General features: G+C 34.3%; 3 protein-coding genes across 3 annotated transcripts in view; 1 reads left to right on the top strand and 2 right to left on the bottom strand.

Annotated features, from left to right (window-relative positions):
- Positions 1-2,362, bottom strand: part of LOC138321663 (fibril-forming collagen alpha chain-like) — a 31,355-nt gene extending 28,993 nt beyond the window's left edge. Inside the window, exon 1 of the mRNA XM_069265495.1 lies at positions 1,939-2,362. Coding sequence (XP_069121596.1) covers positions 1,939-2,029 — 91 coding nt within the window. The 5' untranslated portion in view covers positions 2,030-2,362. The remainder of the gene's footprint in view (positions 1-1,938) is intronic.
- Positions 2,363-10,837: 8,475 nt separating this feature from the next.
- Positions 10,838-16,354, top strand: LOC138321665 (26S proteasome non-ATPase regulatory subunit 9-like). Its single transcript, XM_069265497.1, has 6 exons — positions 10,838-10,955; positions 12,720-12,822; positions 13,482-13,684; positions 14,232-14,333; positions 15,445-15,533; positions 15,914-16,354. Exons 1-6 carry the CDS (start codon positions 10,863-10,865, stop codon positions 15,939-15,941), a joined length of 618 nt encoding a protein of 205 aa, XP_069121598.1. The 5' UTR covers positions 10,838-10,862; the 3' UTR covers positions 15,942-16,354.
- Positions 16,355-17,150: 796 nt separating this feature from the next.
- Positions 17,151-25,661, bottom strand: part of LOC138321664 (uncharacterized) — a 36,761-nt gene continuing 28,250 nt past the window's right edge. Inside the window, exons 26-34 of the mRNA XM_069265496.1 lie at positions 25,216-25,307; positions 24,779-24,923; positions 23,354-23,485; positions 22,774-22,884; positions 22,084-22,290; positions 21,486-21,662; positions 20,227-20,409; positions 19,306-19,479; positions 17,151-18,699 (exon numbers count right to left, since the gene is read on the bottom strand). Of these exons, the coding sequence (XP_069121597.1) occupies positions 18,425-18,699; positions 19,306-19,479; positions 20,227-20,409; positions 21,486-21,662; positions 22,084-22,290; positions 22,774-22,884; positions 23,354-23,485; positions 24,779-24,923; positions 25,216-25,307 (1,496 nt within the window). The 3' untranslated portion in view covers positions 17,151-18,424. The remainder of the gene's footprint in view (positions 18,700-19,305; positions 19,480-20,226; positions 20,410-21,485; positions 21,663-22,083; positions 22,291-22,773; positions 22,885-23,353; positions 23,486-24,778; positions 24,924-25,215; positions 25,308-25,661) is intronic.

Here is a 25,661-nt window from a genome sequence, read left to right on the forward strand (position 1 = left end):
GATGTTTTCATATGGGGTATGTTGTTTTCTTATTGTTACGTGGTTATGACATAACTAAAGCCTAAGTTCAAATAATAATAATGTAAAAACCATTATGGCCGAAGTTGTAATATTTAATTTTCAATCATTAATCGAATAATATTTTTTAAACATTTTAATTAAATTCCAATAATATTTATCCGTAATCGCATTTCGGATTTGAAAACCCTGTGCATCAAAACTATCAATATTTTATAACTGTACTAATACATGACAAATGATCAATTTGAAGAAAACAAATCGTATCCTGTGTTGTTAAATTAACTCATTTTTGAAGAATTTAAAGCATAATTATCATCTCAAAAGTGTTATACTCTATATGATGGAATCACGTCAATTTATAGAGCATGTCGTTAGCACTTGAGCCTATGAGCTATAACTAATTACCCTATCGCTGAGCCAACTAGAAAGTCTTTACGGGTTCCTTATCTAATTTGCGCATCTTGCTGTGATGTCTGCTTATCTCTTAAGTGTTATCGATATCAACGTGTATTTAAATACATATTCTCATTACCGAGGTTATCGCTTGGATTTATCTAAGATAAAGATAGAATAAGTGTTTGTTGAAATAGATCGCCTGAAAAATGCCTGAAAGAAAGGAATATATATCTACAGACATTGCTGTTGATCTTACAAGTGGATACAATCAGCATCATAATACATATTTTAACCAAGTGGGCTTGTTCTCATTTTATTAATGGTGTTCCATGTCTGGTGTGATATCTCATAAGAAACCGCCTACTAATTAAAAATGTTAACAAGTGTTGTTTTTTTCTGGCAGCCATGGCAATTATTTACAATAGCAATTTAAAATGAAACTATTATACTTTAAAGACTTGGTAAAAATATGAAAAAGATATTCATAAAGGAAACCGCACAGTCAGCGTTTCTGGTTTAGAAGGCAGTGAATCAACGTGGCACTAGACAGTCAACTTAGGTGTTGTTGGAAAAAATTAAAAAAGGATAATAGCAAATGTAAACGTGTTCGTTGGTATTTAATAACATTGTGATTTGTTTTATATCATTAAGCTATAAATGAAGGCATCAATAAATAGAAACAAACTTTTTTCTCTTTAAGGTAATGTCCGCCATTTTGAATGACAAATATGGCGGACGTCCATTTTGCAAACGTGGCAACATATCCAAGTCGATGAAAGTCACATCAATGTTTAATTTTCCATGAAAACATTTTGTTCGTATTCAATATACATTTATTAACAGTTATCTAATAAAATGTTCTTTTGATAAAAAAAATAACTGCTAAATTTCTTTAAAGTTAGCAAATATACATTTAAGTTACTAGTTTGAATAAAAAGAATAGTAATCCTCATTTTTGAAATAATAAGTATTTACTTAAAAGTATTTTGATAGTTCGAAGCTACAAGGTATAATAATAGAGATGACTTGTAGAGATTAAACAATGATTACTTATTCTTAAGACAGCTAATTAATACACGAATTCAATTATGATTAGACGAGTTTTAAACTTTGAATATATTATATCAACAAAATATTGTTTCTTGTAATTAGTGCAATAAAGTTCTAAACCACGTATAAGCATATTTATAATGTTAAATATGAATCATTATTTGTCAGCTGCAATGTTGACATATCAATCGAGGTATGATGAATGATAAAGTTGATACTTCAAGATATTTAATTGAGGTAAATAAATATAAGCCATTCAATATTTGATAATAATGGAACAAATTAATTAAATAATCTCTTAATTGATTGATGATGCAGATGTTATCATAATTAATGTGGCGTGGACTTGGCATACATGTCACTGACGTGTATCCAGAAATATGTCAACGCGTCTGTCCCATGATTCTTCCTCGTCCTCCTTTTCATGATGTTAATTACATAATGCATGTTAGTATTGTCTCACATACGTACCATTTTGAGCGTAGTTAATCCTTTGAGCTGATATTTTTCCAATGATACATATGAGCAGAATGCTCCATCGTACGTTACCGTACGATGACATTTTGAGCTAATGAGTGTTCTTTCCTAACTATCTACTGCATTTATGGGGGAACAGTAGAAAAATAGAATTATCTGTCCAGATTGAAAGACTAGTTGGTACTAAAAGCCTGAATTGTCAGGCCTTTCAAACACTAGGAAGAGCCGTGCTGCTTTTGAAGAAAAAGCAACACAGGATTCCTAGAGCGACGTCGGAGATATTGAGTCTAGTACCGTCGACCAAAAAGCCAGGCGGCTAGCCCTCAAATGCTTGCGATGATAAGTCAGAATTTTATACGGTACACATGCGCTAACGGCCAATCAGTCTCCACAACTGTGACCCAGGCTACCAGTCGCGCGCTGCTTCCTGAGCCCGTTTCCAGCATCTGCAACCCGTTCGTAAGATGGATGGACGTTCGGGCCAGCTCGGTTTCAATTATGCAAAGTTATATGAGTGGCAAAAAACACTAGCCTGCACACTCCGCTAGGCAGTAATTCGATACCACCACTCCGTAGAAGTCGTATAATTTTTACTGGTATTTGATAAAAACTTGTTTGAGTGTGAAACAAACTATTGCCAAGGAGACGTGAATAAGAAGCTTGACCTGGGTTGACCCCGCTGTAAAACCGTTATTTAAATCAGTCGCGTCTCTGTGCCTGTCTTATGTGCCCCGTTTGTCTAACGTAACGTGTCACTTTTCGCACTGGGAAAACTGCTGTAGTTGCCGAAGAAAATTTTCGCTTCGTCAACTTTTCTCAAATTTATGGAGGATGTTACTCCTAAAGCATCTACACCAAGCCCACACTTAAACCAGATGAATTTTGCCTGGAAGGCAAAAAATAATGACAATTTGACAAGAAACTGCATACACGTTTTCAATATTTTAATGAGAAACTTAAAGAATGTATAGCGATTTAATATTTTATCTACAAATACCTTAAACAATTCTATAGAAATATTTTTTTACACAAATGTGAAATGTATGTTAATAAACGTAAAAACGACAAGAGCAGTTATCTACAAATCGAAAAATCTTTAAAGTTGGTCATCTTCATTAATCAGAAGTAGTTTGGCACTTTATTTTTTCTGACACATTCGTGGTTTTTGTCTGTTTATACGCGTACATAGAGTTCGCACACATATCTGGCTACAATTGCTGTCTAACAGGTCCTGTTTTATTTAGCAGTCAAGATAATACTGTTAAAGTCAGCATTCTGTTTATCGACTAGTTATGCCTGCTTCTCGAATTTTACTTGTTACAATCAATTGCTGTGTATTAAAGTGTTTTGCGTGTAACCTCTGCCACTGTATCCAACGTGATGTATCACAATTAGAATTTTCTCTGTCAGACGCCAAGTATCAGTACAGCGGGCTCAGGGGTGGTCAGAACACCTGTGGATTCAACAGACAATGATGTTCATTTAAAACCAGCTTGTTTTGACCAAGGATTTTTACCTTTGTTTATTCTCCAAACAGCATTAGGCGTTGTTAATACTAGTAAATAGTATCAATAAGAAATCTTATAGCAAATGAGCATGTATCGATAGCTGCCCAAACAAACCATTACTAAGTAAGTAAAGGTTGGATTGCTAAAATATGCATCCCCTCTAAATACCAATGAATTTGTTCGTAAGAAAACTTTAAAAAATATCAAAATTAAGCATGGGCCATTAATTCTTCTTAGCTATTTTTTTTCTATGTTCCTTGTGCCTCGATTATATTTGATGAAATGATTAGAGTAAAAGTTGAGCTTTATCAGCAATATCCCTTGAAATATATTTTTTTCTGAAATCGACCGTGATATTTCTATGGATGCATGGAATATCAACTTAGAGGGGTTGTGATTGCTCGTTTTGCAGGAAATTAGTTTAAAATTTTGTATAAAGGATATGGATATACAAGCATAATTATCATATTAATTAACTCATTTTAATTCCGTTGAAACTGTTCTGTACAGGTGCAGTTTGATCGTTATCTACTTTATGGAATTGCATTAAGTTTATCCCACAACGATTACATGTGTGTACAATTATTTATGATTGTTGTTTTAGAATTAGATAACTCTTATCATTTTTCCTAAAATTTTCTTTCATATATCTCTCTCATAAAAAAGATCCCGAGGCCATTTTGACAATTTAAAACTTTGGATAGCTACTTTATAACAAAGTGGGTCCTAAATATATCAAAATCCTTCATGCATAGTTGGTAGTTACATGTTTCCAGCTCTCTGATCTGAATGCTAGATAAGAACTCTTCTCTACAACAAGCATCAACTGTACTTAACAAAAAGCATTCTGACACGAAATGCTCGGTTTAGCTCACATGTCAGTTTCCTGAGGAAATACTGCAATGATATATAAAAGAAAAAAATAATTTCTTGTATATGTAGTTTTGACAGCACTGTAAAACCTAGTGAATGAAGTAGACATACGGCGTTCATTTCCGTTCGGAATTTATGTCATCGTTAATGTTTCATGTTTTGTAATACCCTCGGAACCCAACAGTAAAATGACTTATGTTACATTGCAATATCTTGCTAACAAATATAGATGCATATGCATATTATTGTATTTAAATTCTAAATTAAGATTGATACACACGAGTTTGGAAAATTATTCAGTACTAGCGATCAAGCTCCTAACTTACATTGTCAGAAGAACAATAACAGTTCTGATTTGAGACAAAAATACATTCTATGTGTTACGGTAATGAAGAACAATTATACTTTATTCAGCTGAAAATATCATTTTGTTCTTTGCATTTTTGTATGTCGTTGATATAAACAATTATGATGGAATTGTGAATGAATTTGCGAATACAACATTCCACCAACTGGAAAATAATCATTTGTACAGTACCTTCACATTCAAATTTTTCTTAAATATTACCATTTTACACTAACACATTGTTATAAAGCTTCGACCACATTAAATTGGGTTATCTGGAATATTCTAATTATATCTGCATCATGGATTCACTATTCGATAATGGTTGGTTGATTCGATATTGAATGAAAAAAATCGAAATTGTCTGTACAGTATTTGTTTCTTTGGATGATAACACATTATATCGACATCTGTGTATTTCAGTCATGCATGACCGCGATCTCAAAGTCCACAGACCTGCTGCAGTAAATTACACAGGTTTTCCAGTAAAGCATGACCGATATCTGCTGTATAAAGTGCTTACACTTGTTTCATCTATTCTGGATTATTTACTACATGATTGAGATTTCTTTGGACATTGACCAGACGTTCGGGTTATGTAAACAGATGTACCTAGCGTACATGGTGTTATTCCTCTTTAATAAAATGGTGTGGTAGTATTTTATGTTCTTGCAAAATTCATATCATGAGGAAGATGATGATGATGATGATGATGATGATGATGATAATTGAGTGATTTATGAAGATGATGATGATGATGATGATGATGATAATTGATTGATTTATGAAGATGATGATGATGATGATGATGATGATGATGATGATTGATGTTGATGATAGTGTTGGTGGTAGTGGTTTTTCTTTTGATTCCAAAATACAACATTACCACCATCGCTATCGTCGCCGCTACTGTCATTGTCGTCATCATCACTGTTGTCGTCGTACTCCTCGTCGTCATTATCTTCAGTAGATGTTGGAACATCATGCTTAATTCTAAGAGATGTGAATGACCTATATATTTGACACTACCATGTGTAAAGTAAAGATGGCAGCCACACGGAGAAGTGAAGAAACTACGGCTTAGTTTCACTTTCGGGTCAAGAACCTGGAAGACAAAAGAATGAGATCTAGGTGGATACCAGACGATAAGATCTAGACTGAGAGAAACATTGTCAAGTCGTAGAAATAAGCCATTTATCATCCGGATATTGACAAGGCAAAATGCTATTTACCTGATATAACTGTACCAGATCTTAGCCACCGAGAACAATAGGAACACATTTTTTGATATGTAAATGCTATTTTTCGGCTTTTAAGCATTTTTAATTTCAATATAGTTATGTCATATCAAAGTATGGGCAGATACGAGGTTTTTTTTTAATAATGAGCATATCAAAAATACATAAAGCCCGGCACAAGATATCGACAAAAAGAATATAGTTAGATTCAACTCATTTTTAATTCTCTTTGAATACCCCTATTACGACTGAACGTTTACCTATATTGGTGTTGTTATTAATGCGAACCGAAAGACAAGCATCTTTGTGTTTCATGGTAATTTTATTAGCATACTTAAAGATGTACAGTGTCCTCTCCTTTTTACGCATTTCATGTGAACATCATAAAACATATGCTTTATTTCATTCTCCTCGGCTGCTGATTAAACAAACAAATCATCAATTGCATTCTTATGATTTACTTTACCAGTAGATAGTTTATTAAATGGTGATTAATATAGGAATAAACGATGAAAGACTTTTTTTAACCAGGCGGACTTGTCTTTTCAAATAATAGTTATCATCTAGATGGTTATTCAAAAGTTTTTGGATGTCAAAGTGCACTTTATAAGTGTAAGATATTTTACTAATATATAAATGTACACCATGGGAATATTAAGGACACGTCATAGAATGTTCCTTCCCCTATACAAAAATGTTCTGTATTATTAAAAAAAACAACCTTGCATCGTCTCATTCATGATTTGCTTGTCTGGCAAAAAATTTGGGATGGTGCAGAGTTGTTAGGGAAAAAGGATTGAAGTGCTTACTTGACAAAACAGGCGCATATTTTACCAATTTACTAGTATGATGTCACAGTTCTCTCATTGAAAGTTTGAATATATATGCTAAATTAGCATATATTCTCTATGTACCGATGAATAAACCAATACTGGTTTATCAGTAAACAATTATTTGCAATTTGGTTCATAATAAACCTTATTCAGAAGTAAGATTATTTGTATATTACTTAGCTCTTTTTTAATTGCTATAAACATGATGATTGTGTTATATTGTATAATCATTCTGTATTAATAATCCGTGTTTCATAATATGTCTGAATTCTGCATTCTACCAAAAGTGAAGTACATTTTTGTGCAAAAGGAAAATGGGCTAACTTCAGACTTTCAAAAACGATGTCAGTGAAATTTGTGTGATATGCTTACAGGGCAGTATTGTAGTGGAGTAGGAACCTACAATGTTAACATTCGTTAACACACCGTAACATACGGTAAGTGGGTCAATCTCGGGAAGGAATAGGGATCATTTATCTTACTTCCCAAGTCGGGGTTATCAGCGGACACAGATAGGGGCCTCTCAGTTTACACGCCTAGTAGAGGCTTCAGCTGCCACCGTATACAAATTATGTGTTTAGGAAAAAAATAATGTTTCGTTTTTTACTTTAACGAAAAGTGACGTGATGGTTACTATGGGGAGGGCCGATTTTTGAGGAAAGTTTGACAAGACGAATTCGGCTTAAAACACACAACTTAAATAGCGCACGTTACTGGGTTTTTATGTCTGGATATTTGTTCAAATGCCAAAAAGAATCATTTTTATTTTCATGTATTCTTTCTTGAAAAAGTCTTTGCCGTTATTTTTTTTTATCTTTAATCATCATAGTATTATAAAACTTTAATTTTCCTTGAAATTTGTGGGTCGAAGTGGATATTGGTGCATATGTTTTCAATTTAAGTGTCCATTTAAAACAACCATGCCACAGCACTTTTCCAGTTTTAAACAATCGAAATCCTTTTAGAGTCGAATATTGCCAGGTACTGACAACATGTCTGAAGTTGTGTTTTTATTTGTGGACAGCGGCTTTCCTTCACAACAAAATCCGACATATCTTTACATAACCCTAGCTATTTATTGATGTTAAATAATAAAGTAAACAAAATCAGAAAAAAAAATCCAGAACAAAAATGATAGGAACGTTGTATAATTAGCTTTTGTCTATTCGTAGCTCTTTGTTAGTAGTCTTACGGTGCCAAATTGTTTTCGAAATAACAACCCCAAGCAGGTGTTCCGTAGGAAATGTACCACCGTCTTAACATATCATGAATGGTCAACTAGACGAACAAAGTACTAGTGTTGGTGAGCAATATGGAAACAAAATACAAAAAAATATATATATGTATAAAAATGAAAATAAATAAAAATAGATGAAACATCTGCCAACCTAGCAAAATATTGTCTACGTTTTTTGGTAATGCCGGATATAAACTTTTGATTTCAATGTGTAAGTGGTAATATTCATAAGATATATATTTCAATAGACAACTATATTTTGTTTTTAATTTTATGAAAAAATCATCTTAAAAACATTATTTTCATATCCGTACTCAAAATGCTATATTTTTGGCGTGTACTTAAGTACTAACAGTGTATCTGATGACGACACACAAAGAACTTTCAATAAGCCAGCTTAAGATAAGTCGATGTACATTGCAGTGTTCTAAAGAAGAAGGAATGTGCAAGTGTGTGTAAATAAAAAAGTGAGCTCCACAGGTCATTGCTTGGGTTCAACTACCAGCACCAAGACATTCACATTAGGTCAAGGACCTTTAGACAATTTCAACTAAGAATTCCATTGCATTTTATGTAGCTATAAGTGACATTCAGTAGATATCAAAGTAAATAAACATTTGAGAATTTGGTGATAATTAACTGCATTACCCTTCTTGTTTGAATCGCCAATGGAAGTATCCTTATTGGGCCCCCTCACGTCGCCTGCCCCATAATCAGCTCATTGAAAGGGCGCCGCCCCAAATCGTTCAGGTCAGTGGCAGCAAAACGACTGCTTAATTTTAAATCCAAAAATAAACTTTTTCTTTTACAGGGCAAAAACGTCGAATGTGCAGTACATGGTAAAGATAGCCATAGTCTCTGATACATGTTTGTGTATAGCTTGCTTGGAACGTCGCGACCGGTGCTTCATCATTGCTGACACAGCGAGACGATTACTGACTTATCAAGGACCCGAAATATAGTTATTCTTTTGTCTAGATAGCAAAAAATAGCACCATCTTTGTTCTCAACATATAATTATAATGATACTGTTTGTTCAAAGGATTCGAAATTGTAATTGAAAGTGGTGATATGATCATTTTCGTTGGCTATTCTTCTTCGGATCAACCAATTGATCCTTATTGCTTTAAGTCTTTGATATAAAACTCATCTTTACTCCCATTGAAAAAGGGAACGATCTCTCAAGTTGACCCTTGTCATTGCCAAGAAATCTTGATACACATTCAATCTTTTTAAAAAGTTGCGGTTGTCTTTACGAAACAGTTTTTGCACTTTCGCCGTGATTTGTTAACAATCGTATCATCATTGCCATTGTCATGGAAACCAAAGTGGTCGTTTTCTTTGTCCACTGACTTTGATATACATGTACCATAGGCTTTGTTTGTTTTATACGTTTTAAAACATATAACTTTAACTTCTGAGAAACTCGATAGCGACATTCCCCAGATATTAACAATATAAGTGTGGTAAGGTGTAAAGTGTCAGAAATTCGGAGTTTCTCCCCTAATGCTTTCCTATTGAGAATGTTAAGTCAAAGAAGAAACTGGACCCTTTTGTCCTTATAGGACCAGACACCCTGTCCGTTGTTTAAATATTATAATTCCCTGTGTTATTTAAGGAAAATTGGGATTTCTATAATTAAGTACGTCTAGTCAATTTTAAATATAAAATCTTGTGTTCAAAAGCTATCTTCATAAATTAGGGAAAAAAAACCCAAAGAGGTAATTCGTGACCATCTAATTTATAGATGCTATCTAACTTTGTATACTGGGTGTCGAAGTGGTATCTAGTTGTTCGCTGTAGCTCTCCATAGATTGCTGTTTCCCACGCCTCAGCCTTCAGTTCCTGCTTCTCTACATAGAGGATACCTTGTGAGAAGTGCTTCGTAATAGAACTTTATATCCATGGTCACGATAAAGGCAAGAAATCATATACGGGATGTTATCATGGCATGAATATTCTGGAGTATATATGTTACCGAGTTTACACAGGTGTCGACTGCTTAAAACCAAACTAAAAAGTCCATGTGGTTCACATTTCACATTCATATAAATAAAATAATTTACTAACTTATAAATTATTTTGTAAAAAAAATAATTGTAATAAAATAATCTTTATCAAATTTGATTCTTAGTTTTAAATGGGTATATGCTATACTAGTACGGTAGTATTCATTATAAAAATAAATAAATAAATAAATAAAATAAATAAATAAATAAATAAATAAATAAAATAAAAAGGGAGGGAAAACACACCGACAAAAAACGCACACCGTAACAATGTTTTATCATTTTTAAACATTGATGATGGTGTTTTATAAGAATACGCCCTAGATTCATACGTAAGGAAAAGTAGCTTAAAATATATTCGTTTTATTATGCAAAATTAGTTTTTTCATACTGAATAGTTTCACACCTTATCAGTGTAATCCATTGGATCAGCATAAACAACCAAATAAAATAAATAAATAAATAAATAAACAACATTTTACCATATATTTTGTCCTCACATTTGAATGTAGTGCCTTGCCCTATATAGGATGTATACATATCAGTCGCTGTATCTGAGTGCCGAACTGTGTGAATCAGTTTCCTATATGCCGAACTTCTGCATTTGGCAAACAAGGGGTACACGAGAGGGATTGAATGATCAGATTGATACTGGTGTACATTACTTGTTTCTGAAAATTACATATTCGTGTATTTATTTATATACTAATGCATGGGACTGTGTTGTAGCATTTATATACATTATTTAGAATATATAATTAGTGTGTTCAATGTATACTACAGTATACACGACGTATTACACCACTCAGAATTATCGTTCCTGAATTCCGCATTTTTATCCCCAGTTCCACGCCGGATATTAACATTACTCAAAATGGCGGCCTCCACACAAAACATGAATCATCTTATGAAAAGAAAATCTGATTTGGAAGCCGAAATCAAGGCTTTGAATGAAGTTCTTGATTCGGTAGGTACTTTAATCAACTGAAAAATAAGCTTCGATTTAATAATAATGTTTTAATGCGGTTGTCATGCGATTCTAAAAAAGAATCTGACTTAAAGTGCAGAAGTGTACATAATCACATTCTGTCAACAGGCAGGGCACAACCCTGCATATGGGTAACAGTTACCCATTTGAGTAACAGTTACCTGTTTGAGTGATCTATAAGTTACCCAAATGAGCAATATAAAAACTGCACATATGTAGCATACATATATACATATGTGTAAATACCCACATAAATTACTGATTTACATAGTATTGATGGGGTATAAAAGTTACAAAAAAGACACGACCTTACCAAGTGTATACATTTAAACATCAAACTATTGTACACTTCATCATACACTTTATATAGTGTATAGGATAGGAGAGGAAATTGTATATTTTTTCAAGACATCAGACTTTTGATAATATACATGTACATTATAAGAGCGCAGCTCTCTGCGCGGCCGAAGGACGCGTAGAGCGAAGCTCTACTAACCATAACACGTGTGTGAGCAAAAAGAATCCAATACATTCCAGTACCCCCTGGACTTTGAAATCGTGTCCTGCGGGAAAAGTCTCGCGCCTCCATGTAGGCAGCCATGTTTTAATTCTCGTTATCAGGACGACGAGATTTGAAATTTCTGTACTAGACTAAATGTGTTATCTGTTTATGCTTTAAAATTACTGTTAGTAGTTTTAATTTTCACACATACAGGGACAACGCAATAAATGTACTGGTCCAATATATACTGTGTATGTTCTCAAGCGCACGGGACCGTCAGCAGTGACGTCACAAAACTTGACGCCAAATATGACGGCACAGATTCGTGCGTATTTTGATAGCATGGCATGTTGCCAAGTTTTCTCTGCATCTGATAAAAACAAGATTGAAGTATGTTGAACTATTCCATTTGGATTATTTTGAATTCTTTCTAACTATCGATAGTAGTAGTATGTGCATGTCATAAAATATATTTTATTGTTAATCTCATAGGAAAATATAGACAATATAAAGTTATGATGATCTGCGCTCTTCTGAGGCTTTGCCTTAAATTCATATTATATGTAAATCTTTAGGCCAAAAAAAATATATGCATGTTTCATGTTACATGACTGAAAAATATAGGGTAGGTCGGTCGGGATTTTTTTTTTTTTTTTTTATAATTTTTATAGGAGGGGTTGGGGAGGAGTTGAGTGGCTTTATTACTACATTACAAAGTAATTTAATAATACATGTAATTTGTCATTCAGTCTTTAGGCTAGCTAGAAGTCTTTTATTTCTCATTACCGTATTCAAAATTGAACTTTATCTGGATAAACTTAAAGCATGCATAAAAATCTAAGTTGACAACTTCACACACAACATTTTTGTTTTGAAAAAGTGTGATAAAATAGCTAGGGTCGGAAGTAAAAACTAGGGTAGGTAGGGACACCTGAAACATACATATTTTTTTAGGCCTTATCCATGCAGTACTAGTCCTTATACATATACATGTACTTTTGATATTCTTATGGAATCAGCAAGTAAATGATAAATGCTATATGTAATTATCATTTAAACACCAGTTAACACAGAAAGTAGAATAAACTGAATTAGATGAAGGCGAAAAATCCTTAATGTACACTGTATGCTTTGGAAACTTCCTTAGTGTTTATTAGATTGAGTCACTGAATAGTCTTGCATGTATGAATACTTGCTTTTGTTGATATTAGTCATTCAATTGTTTCCACTCTTTTCCACAGCAACAAGGCGTTGGTTTGAAGGAGCCCCTGGTTGATACAGAAGGCTTCCCCCGGGCAGATATTGACGTCTACTCAGTGCGACATGCCAGACATCAAATCATATGTAAGTTAATTGTCTCTTTTTTAATCTGTAATGATAATGAAGGCTAAATATTTGTTCTTCACAAAATCTGATTGTCATACACTGTATCAAATCAAACTAAAAATTCAAATTAGATGTGATAATGCTGAGGTTTATTACACTTGGTCCTCAAATAAATATCCAACCTGTCTAGAAGTTGTTTTAATTTGGACACTTTGAAGGACGATAGTTTATATAACATACCATATAGCCAGCTATTAACGCGGGGTTGATATTTTCGCAGTTTGATCTGCAAATTATTTTCAAATGGTTGAATCATACATACCCTTAAAGTTATATCGAAAAAATTGAAATCGTTGAAATTTTACTCTCTTGTTGAAAGATAAAATCGTGAAAATTTTGACTCACAAAAATAACTGGCTATAGGGTAGCTTTGATCACAAAATGTTTAAAAGTCTTTCAATATTAATAAAAATATTCTAATAGACTAATACCCTATCCCCGGTATGTACCATGATATAAAGAATGCTTTGGTTGTCAATACTTTCACAGATAAAGGGAGACCAATCTTTTTGAAATTATAGGCCCATATGTAAAATAAAAAAAATACAGACAATTGTAACCCAAATGCTTATGATTAAGTTTTGCCTTAAGTATCATTTCAAATATTTTGTATATAGGCCTTCAGAATGACCATAAGGCAGTTATGGCCGAAATTGAGGAAGAATTGTATAAAATCCATGCTGAAGCTCGCAAGGCTAAAGGTGAATCTATGGATACTACTGAAGAGGGTGGATCTGTACAAACTCAGTCTCTGACAGAAAGATTATCTCCCTTTGCTGATGTAGATAGAGTTGATGAAGGATCTCCAGCAGCTGAAGCGGTGAGTGAAGACACAATACATACTTATAATATTTTCTCTTTTATAAAAATGTATTAAAACCTTTAATTAACCACAATTTGTTTTTCTTCGAATGAAATTAGAAAATGAATGTATGTATGTATGTAGACAAAAAATATTGTCAATTTTCATATTGTGACACATTCATGCAATTTTCATTTTAAAAAAAAGATAAAAAAAAAATCACCCAGCTTTAAGAAATATTATACATTGTATTTCATTGAGGGGAGGAAACTTTGATATTTTTCAGAAGTGTGAAGTTTGATTCATTATTACATTTTCCATAGTGAAAAGTAAGGTTCTATGGTAAAAATAAATGTGTTATTACATATCAGTTTTGATATTTATTACATTTATATCCCTGTCCTTAGATCTAGACTAGGTGTACATATATTGTGATCGGCCGTGATACTTATCTTGACATTGATGTGATTAACTGTGCTACAGTACAATATATTTATAAATATATATGTATGCAAACTTTCCGTACATATTTATACATACAATGTATGGGTATTTGATTTTACAGGGATTGAAGGTTGGAGATGCCATAGTGCAGTTTGGTTCCATTACGTCAAGTACATTCCAGTCAATGCAAAATATTGCATCTGTAGTCCAACACAGCAAAGATGTAAGTTCATATCTTTTTGTGTACTATTAAACTATCAATTATATATCAATGTAGAAGTATCATCTGTCATCTTAAAGAATATAGATGAATGTTAATTGTTCTACATTGATACTTCTGTATAATAATCTGCCGTTCATCACATTTAAGATGTAGTATCATTTGGTATGTCACGATTCTGGCGAAGAATTGTTTTTCCCTGTGATTGAAATTGAAAGCAACTTTAGTGTTTTATGTTTAATTTATGAATTGAATACATGTACAAAATTAAATAAATACGTTTTATAAACAATACTGTGACAAATAAGGTGACCAACTTTATACAGTTGCTAACCAGATGTTAGTTGTAAACATTTAAAAAACAATTTTGATATATCAAAGATAGATCAATTCTGCATAGAATGGCTGAGATGAGTTTTACGATGTGTTTTGATGAATATGCGCGCGCCAAAGGCACAAGATTTTGTTGTTTGGGGGGTCCGCGGGTCTTCCCTGAGAACAAATATTACGATTTGGAATGGCTGAGATGCGTTTTACAATGTATTCTAATGATTTTAAAGCGTTCTTAATACCATATTTTTTCAATTGAAAGTTACCTGGATTTAGAAATGATAATTGTGAGTGGCGTCATACCATTATGCAACCCAGCTCGATCTGAACATACCGGCTTCACACCATCGGCACATTGTTGTTTAACTCAAAATAATAATGAATTGATTTTCTTGCTAAGACATATAAACAAATCAATCTTTTAAGAAGCATTTCTTGAAATAGTATAATCCCTTGATAGACATTTTTAGTTTAGTTCGTGTGTATTGAATTTTCATTATTAAAGAACATCTTGAACGTTTTAGTAAACGCCCCGCGCAGCGGAAAATTTTCTTAAATGAAGTACCTCTGCTTGTTTTTATATATATCTTCTATCTGGACCAAAAGTTGCCGGTCAAAGGACCAGCTGAACGGTAAAAATTGTCTATCCAACTATAAAATTGCCGGTCACGGGCAGACGGACAGGCGTTAATTTCGAACGCTGCTCTTACATGTACCACCATTATGGACTTGACATCCTATTTGTCTTAATATTGTTGTTTTCATTTTTGCAATTTTCTTTAAGAATCCGTTGAAAGTCATTGTACGAAGAAAAGACAGAGAAACACCTTTGAGTTTAACACCAAAATCTTGGAGCGGTCGTGGATTATTAGGGTAAGTCTATACTGTGTGTCATTGAAATATTTTGATCGTTATTGTTCCAATTATTCTTAATTTTTCCATTGAAACAACAGAGTTATGTACGATCGTATATGATAAGAATCCTCTTCTGCACCCTCTTTCTATTTATATATATTACATTACAAGTGTTTTCTCCAAATTTTCAGAGTTTATCCAAAAGTTTCCCCAAGACAAAAGTTTCTTTTGATTGAATTTTCAAATGTAGTTGTTTATCAAATACATTAATACATTGTTTGTTGGATATTTGATATTATGTAAATTTCTTGTATTTGTGATCTTTCAGAAGACAAACAATATAACAAATGGAACTTTTTTTCTATGTGCTAGAATAACGTGGTTATTTGTTTTTACAGGTGTAACATTGTACCAGTGAAAAGATGATAGTGAATGAAAAGAAGAACCGGACCAGACTAATGTTTTTATCATCAGTGGAATAGATGGAAAGAGGAAAAGGAACAAACTACATGTACCGGGGTTTTTTTTGCACCGAATGTTGACACTGTAAATACGTGACAGTTGTTATAAGAAAAGTGGTTATTATACATCTGTATAGAAATCCTGACAGTTTTAATTATTTTCAAATATGTTATCTGACACCTGATCATTATAGTATGTCTCTTAATCGTTTCATGGAAAGGTATACTTGTACAATATGTACATGTATTTTCATTGTAACTGTCGATGTATGAAGAGATTTGTCATAGCTAATCAAAGTCAACAACAACCTAAGTGGGAAACTGTGTAATAATGTTCATTTTGTTTGATAAAAATTACAAAAATGTTTTTGAAATATGTTTTGTTCAGGTGTTTGTCGATTTATACTTAAAACAAGAGATTCCAGAGGGATATTGGCGCCCACCAAAGAATAATCTACGTCTGACAATGGAAAGAAATTTCAAACTTTGACTACATACTAAATATATAATTTGAGAAAGATGCCTTCAGTACTTTCTGAGATATAGCAGTAAAAAACTTCAATTATGAAAATCCAAGATGGCAATCTTGTTGAACAATCGGTCTCAAAATGCAATATTCACAACTAAGGTCCTAGGGGTATCTGCATATGAAATTTGAGGCAGATCCCTTCAGTACTTCCTAAGAAACAGCGGTAACAAATGTAAAGCTTCAAAATCGAAGATGGCAGCATATCGGCCATCGTGTTGACCAATCGCTCCTAAAATGCTTTATGTACAACTAGGGTCCTAGGGGAACCTGTATATGAAATTTGAGACAAATCCTTGCATTTTTATCTGTGAAATAGCGGTAACAAACTTCCATTATCAAAATTCAAGATGGCGACCTGTCAATCATCTTGTTGACCAATCGGTCCCGAAATATGCACAACTACGACCCTAGAGGAACCTGTATATGAAATTTGAGACAAATTCTTTCAGTACTTTCTGCGAAATAGCGTCAACAAATTTTAAGTATTAAAATCAAAGATGGCGGCCTGTCGGCAATGTTGTTGATCAATCGCTCCCAAAATGCTTTACGCATAATTAAGGTAAACCTGCATAAGAAATATGAGACAGATTCCTTCAGTACTTTCTGAGAAATAGCGGTAACAAGAATTGTTAACGGACGGACAACGGACGAACGGCGATTTGATTAGCCCACCATCTGGTGGGCTAAAAATAAACAATATGATGTTTTAATAAGTTGCTTTCAGCAGATCGCATTGCCAAACATTTATTATTCATGATATATACAATGTAAATATTTCGTTTTTTGTAAACCATTAAACATAAACATATGATTTAATACCAAATAAAACTTTGGAAAAGTATGATATTCTTTCTAATGTCTATTATGAAACACGATTGGAATGTTTATAGTTTTTAGACAGCGACGGAATGATATTCTGTATTGATAGGGATCACACATGCATTGCCTTTTAAAACATTCAATGCCATTTCTAATATCTATTTTTTTGTAGAAGACATGTTTGAGATAAAATATTTTATGAATGTCAACAACATATTCAGATAAACTAAACAAATCAAGAGGTAATCTTAAAATTTATGGAACATTCTCATCAAACAAGTAAACTTCCACTTCTAAATACTGTTAACTGTATGCGGAATTTTTTGCTAAAGCAGCCTTTAAAACTATTCGTGATATGAAATTTTCGGGCTGTAAATCTAGTTAAATTCATCATTTGTTCAAATTTGCATTTAATTAATTTTTAACGTGTGGATACAGTCATGGAGATTTATTAAATGAAATAAGCGGCAATTTTCACACCGTTCAGTCAGTCCCAATGATGTGTTTATGGGCCAGAGTCTTTAGTTATACTATCTATAGACAGACTCCGCTATATCACTAAAAAATAGGTTCAGAGTCGATGTTTCTTATCACATCCTGTTGGTCGTTGTCGCAACGCGCCTTGATTCTGGTTTTAAGTAATCCGAATTCCCATCTAGATGTATGTGGCGGGTGCCAATTATAAATTGTTGCGAGAAGCATTTGAAAACTTCTCTCGGACTTCTCGTACTGAAAAACATTATATTTTTGCATTTTACAGAGTTGCCTCCCTTGCGGGCAGGTATTTGTTGTGAAGTCAATATTGTGTGCGAAATTCACATCGTTTACTCTTAAAATTATGACGTTCTGCCCCCAAACACCTGACGTCACAATCAATACCTACCCGCAAGTGCAGATAACTGTAACTGCAAATACAGAATACGACTACCTTGATGCATTGGCTATGTTTTAGACTATACACAAATGACTATTGTAATGAGTTCCAATGAGATGTGATGGCATCATGTTATAATGACCTATACTTAAACTAATGCTCACAACAATATACTTCATGATTCAACAGTCAATCCAGCCTCATGCTTGCATTAACCCCTATCTTTCTAAGGAAATAATTCAATGTCATTAACTTCAAAATACATCCAGTCTGTGGAAACCAGGAAAATGTCCGTGTCTGAAGTTTCAGTAAACAGCTTGCAGTTAGCGTCTGTCAGTTGTTTGTTGTAGTTAAACGCTTGACACAGACTGTTCCTTAGACACCTGTCACTACAGTCTATTGTACTATCACCACGTATCACGTCCAAAAGGGACGAGTTGTTTTGGCGAAGTTTGGTGTCGACAAATGATATTTCGGCTAGCTTTTTGGTAACCAGGGTACCTGAAACAGAATGTACCAAACACAATTATAACATATTCTTCTTTTCAACTGTCGGTCTCACGCTGAAATCCTGTAAACGTTATTTTTCAACATGGCAACGAGAAGGTAGCACCGTATTCGAGATTCGGGATTCGAATAACGAATCCGGTGCCAGCACCTTATTCGGGATTCAAAAATGAACCAATAAATAACAATTTCAAGACATAAAAAACAGATCGAAACAAAATTTCACAACCTCAAAAAAACTTAATACCTCGATAAATTGTTTTGAGATTGAATAACGAATCGCCGGGATTCGGAATTCGAATAACGAATCTGGTGCTGGCACCGGATTCGTTATTCAAACTGAATAACGAAATACGATGTAAGCATGTTTTCTGCGATTTTCAAGTGTTTAAATGATGTCTATATACGTTTTACTGAATAACGAATAAATTGCTGACAAAAATTCACTGAATCGGCTGTCAGCCGCGTGGCTTCATTGAGGAAAAAGAAACATTTAGTAACACAGTTACTGGTATTACATATGTAACATGCTATAAGGCAGTTTTAACATAGTATTGAACTATAGAATGATCGACAGACTATGTAAACAGGGTAACCTACCGTTATAGATACAGTCAGGGATGGACTCCCATATGAAGCTGCTGTTACATGTGATGGCTTTAACGCTACTACCGCCTGGGAACTGGTAATGACTGACACAGCTGTATGTAGCTGTTGTGTTATCAACTGCTGAAATCGCATTTCTGACATCCGGGGGGTCACCGCATCTGTAACCTGTAAAACACCAAATATAGAGAACGAAGTAACATACTAGAACCAGTTTTAAAGACAAATAAACTTGACCACAAACCGACTTTAACCTGACATAACCGACCAACACAAGTCGATGAAACTGTCTGCAATCCAATCTTATTGTCTGCAAACCAATTACAACCAGACAAAAACGACCACAATCCAACCTTACCGATTATAACCCGATGAAATAGACCATAACCTGACAATAACTAGTTCTAACCGATCAGAAACCCATTCAGACGACCTCTACCAAATATGAATAAACCATATCTATTATTATAGTGGTTCGTCAGAGGGCACATTTTAGAATTTGCATTGTACATTGCGCTTGTAACACATTTTCATTTGGTGATTGTGCTGAGTTGAGCAAATACATGTTATAATGTATATAGACAGAACAACCGTAGTGCCGTTGTAGTCTACCGAAATTTTGTTGAAATCTAACGGCTTTCTAATGATTCAAAATGTCTTGCTGCGAGTATTCTACATCATGATATACCAAATTAACAAAAACATCCCTCTGTCGATAGACGGACGAGATAGCTTGCGATGACATTGAAATTCACAATTAGGTTTTATCACAAGGTCGATAACATTATAGAACTTTATTCACTATTATATTTATTAACGTGTCGACATTTTAAAATAAAAAACACCTTTGATGTAATGGGGAGATAAGTTTGATATATAGTACACAGACAAAGTTGTGTTATGATATTTACGTACGCGTACAAACTGCCATTATTGGTTCCCACTTTCCGTCGGCACCACACGAAGACGTTAAACTGTACGTATCCGGGGCAAAACGCATTGGACTGGGGCACGTGTAGGTGGCGTTCAATCCGTACGTGTGTCCCTTATCAGTCAGTTCCGTGTTTGCCATCGAAGGTGGTGTTCCGCAGTCTACCGCTGTAATCGTAATTAATACAATGAATTAGCTTGCAGATATGATGATTATTAATAATATTTAATGTATGAGTACCTGACATACGCTTGAGTGTTTATGCCTATTTGGCATTATATACATTAGCATTTAAAGCATATTTTAAAGCCTATCTATCTGAAGTCGCTAAATTCCGTTTCTTCCCTGTTTTATTGTCTCACTTGATAGATTTCTCGTCACAGATAATGATGTTTCTGTTAACTAACGACCTGCAGTGGATTACCTCGGCATATCGTGATGTCTCTGTTCCCTACTTCATCCGGTACATATTACATTGTCAGACATTGGTTGCTGTTGCTAGCCGACCGATATTCTTACCTTGACCGATAATGATATTCGATGTTGCTATTACCTAGACGAGCGACAATATCTTGCATTGACAGGCATTGGTGGCTCTTGCTAGCCGACCGGTAGTGTCTTACCTTGACCGATAGTGATATTCGATGATGCTGTTACCTAGACGAGCGGCAATGTTTTACATTGGCAGACATTGGTGGCTGTTGCTAGCCGAACGATAATGTCTTACCTTGACCGATAGTGATATTATATGATGCCGTACCTAGACACCTAGACTTGATAGATTTCTCGTCCCAGATAAAGATGTTTCTGTTAACTAACGACCTGTAGTGGATTACCTCGGCATATCGTGATGTCTCTGTTCCCTACTTCATCCGGTACATATTACATTGTCAGACATTGGTTGCTGTTGCTAGCCGACCGATATTCTTACCTTGACTGATAATGATATTCGATGTTGCTATTACCTAGACAAGCGGCAATGTCTTACATTGGCAGGCATTGGTGGCTGTTGCTAGCCGACCGATAGTGTCTTACCTTGACCGATAATGATATTCGATGTTGCTATTACCTAGACGAGCGGCAATGTCTTACATTGGCAGACATTGGTGGCTGTTGCTAGCGGAACGATAATGTCTTACCTTGACCGATAGTGATATTATATGATGCCGTACCTAGACAAGCGACAGTCTCTTCCATTGGCAGACGTAGGTGGACTTTACCTAGCCGACCGGTAGTATCTTACCTTGACAGGTGATGGCGCTGCTGTTCCAGGTTTTGTCAGCCTGACATATAATGGGCATACTTGTTGCGCCACTCATGGTGTATCCAGTGTTACATGTCAGCAGTACCACGGTTTTGTAGGTTGTGGCTGTTGTGTTGACAGTGCCGTTTGGAAAATCCAATTCAGGACAGCTAATAACTGTAAGCATACTTTCATATGAAAAAAAAGCAGGAAGACGCTGCCGTTTCATCAATACTTGTGATATAGCGTATCACAGGGTAAACGGATTAGGGTAAATAGTTACCCGCATCCATGATATCTATGATGCAAAAACGTGAGTAAAAAAGTGAGTCGGTTCACAAGTCAAGCAGGTATTTGGCTGGAATAATCGATGTAGACCATGTCTTATAGCATAGCAAAATTGGAAGCAAAAATTGTAGAGATCGTCATAATCAAACATAAAATAACACGATTTTGGTAACGAAATTATCTCTTCCGTGATTTTCTACAACAATGTGATTTGGGTAACTGACCGATAAATTATCCATCGATATTGAATTAATTTATTGGAGAAATAGAAAGAGAAATATTTTTACAGTAAGAAGACGACGGTACATACCTCTGCAGTAGTCGCCCAGATCGCTATCCCAAACATGGTTGTCCCCACAAGTGATGTTCCTAGAAGTAGTGTTATCCAGGAAGAACTCATGACCGGCATCACAAGTGTATGAAATAGTAGAGGATACGGTAAATACATCCGGAACGTGGGCAAATGTAGTCAAATTGGTACTTCCGGGTACGGCTCCAGGTGGGTCGCAGCTTACAGCTATATCGTTCAATACCATCACATCATAAGTGCAATTAAATAAAACATTGTGTACTTAAAGTTGTGCATAGACTCCATAAGGTGGTCTACATTGCTTTATTAAGAAACTCATTACACAGAAAATAGAAATAGTGGTGGGAAAAATAGATTTGTTTGTTAGATATCAAAATTGGGTTTGACAATATTAGGTTTTATATACTATAAATGAAGCATTGCCATAATAACTGATGATATCCTGCAAGTAGCTACCAACTGCTGAATGTACATACAATTATTACAGAATCATCATCCCTTACATGTAGGTATTAATTGTGACGTCATATATCTGCGAGCATTACGTCATAGTTTTCAGAGAAAACGACGTAAATTTCGGCAACAAAATAATGACGTCACAATCGATAAATTCCCGTTAGTGAGGTAGCTCTGTAAAATACAAAAACGGAATAGATTGTTCAAACGTCAAAATGGAGAGTATTTCTTTACCGTAAAGTCTGTGGACTGCTGCAGCGAAAGGCTCGGCATTGTCACAATCACTTTGTGGGAGTTGACCATAACTCATTTTTTCATGGCATCTACATTCAGCCAATAACGCGTCTAAAATAGGTAAGGATATTAGAAAACGAAGCAGTTATTGGTAAATGAATACAATTGAAAAGTTGTATGGTCGGTATGAAGATTTTGCGAAATAAGTTTTCTTTGTGTTATGAAGACATGGTGTTCGTTCTTGTGAACATCTTTCGTTCGTAGTTACTTAATTTTTGCGATTTTCATTTCGATTTTCATTTCAGATTTAAGAGTTTATTAAGATTTATTATCGCATAATAAATTTAAAATTTGATCATGAAAGAAGCACGTTTGAAAAAGCAGTTTTCATCATGTCTATGACTTCGTTACTGAATTATTCAATTCACATTTGAAAGTGACCAGGATTCTTCTGGAACATCATGTTTAACTCGAGATGTCAACAAACAAAATATTTCCTTAATACTTTGTATTAAATGTAAGTGTTGTTATTTTGAATGATGTTTTATTATATCATACAAGTAAAGAAAACAAAGCTTACCGTAACTGTAGAAGGGCACTGTGCCAGCGCATGTTACTACACAGTCAGCCTCACTTACTACTGACACAGTCAACGTCACATCCGGCGAACTTGTGTTGAACACTGCGTAACATCCCATGTATGTGCTAGAGTCTAAATAAATAACATTTGAAAATTAATGTGCAGGCATTTAATTTAAAGTTTTGAAAATTTCCAGAATTTTTTATGACGCTTCCCGTAAACCAGTTTGCGGCACAGAAGATTATTTAAACTGGATCTATGAAGTATGAGGAAAATGATCATAATTTCAAAAGTCATTAAACTCAGACAGGTATCATAAAATCCATGTCCAAATTAAGGTATTGTTTGCGTTCCAGTTTATTTTTTGGTCTTGATTAAGACATATTATTACCTATATAAATATGATAATTAACTTGTTATCCTTGCGTTAAGTTTTTACAATTTAGGCCAATATATTTTTTATCAATACATGTAAATGCAGCATCTTTGCAGCATCTTTACAGCATTGTATAGTTATATAATTCCGTGCAGAGAAAGAAGTTCGCGATTTTTTCTTACATGCGTATTCGCTGAAGACTTTTTCGCTCATTGTCATTTTTTACACTAATACATACTTTTGTATATGTTACCATTCTTGTTAACATTTTCAGTGTATTCGTGGATATTTAAGTTCGCTGGAGTTAAACTCTTAAGTTAATATATCAAATTGCAGCCCGTCGCGAATAAAAGTATCCTCTTTGAGACCAATCCGCTCCGAATTAGATGTCAGTTTCTCACCTTAGGAAGCTATACAGGTTGTCTTGATTATCATTATCTTTGGTTTTCTCGTGAGTAAAAACAATTATTAAGTATTGGAGAAAGTGTGTTCAGTTCACTACTTTTTCATCAAAGAATACTACATCACAACGCGAATCATTATGTTTTAGAATGTGATAACTATATCATACTAGAAGCGTAAGACAATGGAAGGCTTGTGAACACGATAACACTCATTTGATACTATGGGCAATATGCTCACCAATAATGCATACGCGACTTTCATTTATGTCCTCTTTGACGTTTTAATTGGAAATCATTGTAACCAAATGACATCTGATGTCTTGGAATTTTATGTATCGTATTAGTCAACATTTAAAACACTTATATAAACATTTTCTACAAAATCACATTAAAAATGTATCCAGTTGTTTAGGAGAAGTTGTCCTGGCATGTTCTGAGGATTACAGACAGCCAGATCATATCTAAAAGGGATGTTTCCATTATGTATCCTACTTCATTATGAAGAGTACAATAACGCAAAAGCAATTTTAGCGATATCTATCAAGAGAATGTGCGACTCGCTCTCTTATTGTGTAAGAGAACCATATTAATTGGAATATCATATACATACGAATACAAATAAGGTATCTACAACGATTTACTTACAATCGAGCATGGCCATATGATTTCCGAATAAACCCATTCGGAGTGCTACGCTTGTTCCATCCGGGTATACTCGAACGGTTTTCGTCACAAATGGGGCCGGGAAGAAAATATTGATGGCGCTGGCTTTGTCTTTGTTAGCTAAGAACTTTTGGAAAAACGAAAAATTAGTCAAGTTGTTTTAAGGTAAAACATGGTTTAGCTACCTCAATGTTTATAAAGGGAGGTAACTTTGATACGGTTTGGTTATCTCAGTGTTTAAAGGGAAGTAAATTTGATACGTTTTAAGGTTTAGCTACCTCAGTGTTTAAAAAGGGATAACTTTGATAATCTGAGGTATTGTTATGTCATTGTGTAAACGGAGATTAACTTTGATAATCTAAGATATGGTATCTCAGTATGTAAAGCGAAGTAACTTCGTTACGCTTTAAAGTACTCACGGAACCGATAGATTTCCATTCTTTATCGACAAGACTTGTGTATCGGACCTCTACTGTCTTCGTGAATTGGTTTGTACTAGGGTTAGGGCGACCTGAAAATAATATAGAAATAATGAACTAATTAACAAAATGAAACGGAAATACAATGAAGTTATGCTGCAAACCTAAAACATTAAATAGATATGGGAAAACTATTAATACAAAACGAAGAAAAACTCCTATCATACATGTACATACAGGTCACAAGGTAATGTCACTCTTTTTATCCTCACTAACTGCAACAGGGAAATGCCAGTAACGATTCCTACCCACTCTTACTGTAGGGACGAAATCTCAAATTGTCACTAAAGATTCGTACACACTTACTGAAACATGGAAACGCCACTAACGGCTCGTACCATTTCTTACTGTGACCAGGAAAAAAACACTAATGCTTCGTACCCATT

This window comes from Argopecten irradians, chromosome 4 (genome assembly GCF_041381155.1).
Source record: "Argopecten irradians isolate NY chromosome 4, Ai_NY, whole genome shotgun sequence".
Taxonomy (NCBI): domain Eukaryota; kingdom Metazoa; phylum Mollusca; class Bivalvia; order Pectinida; family Pectinidae; genus Argopecten; species Argopecten irradians.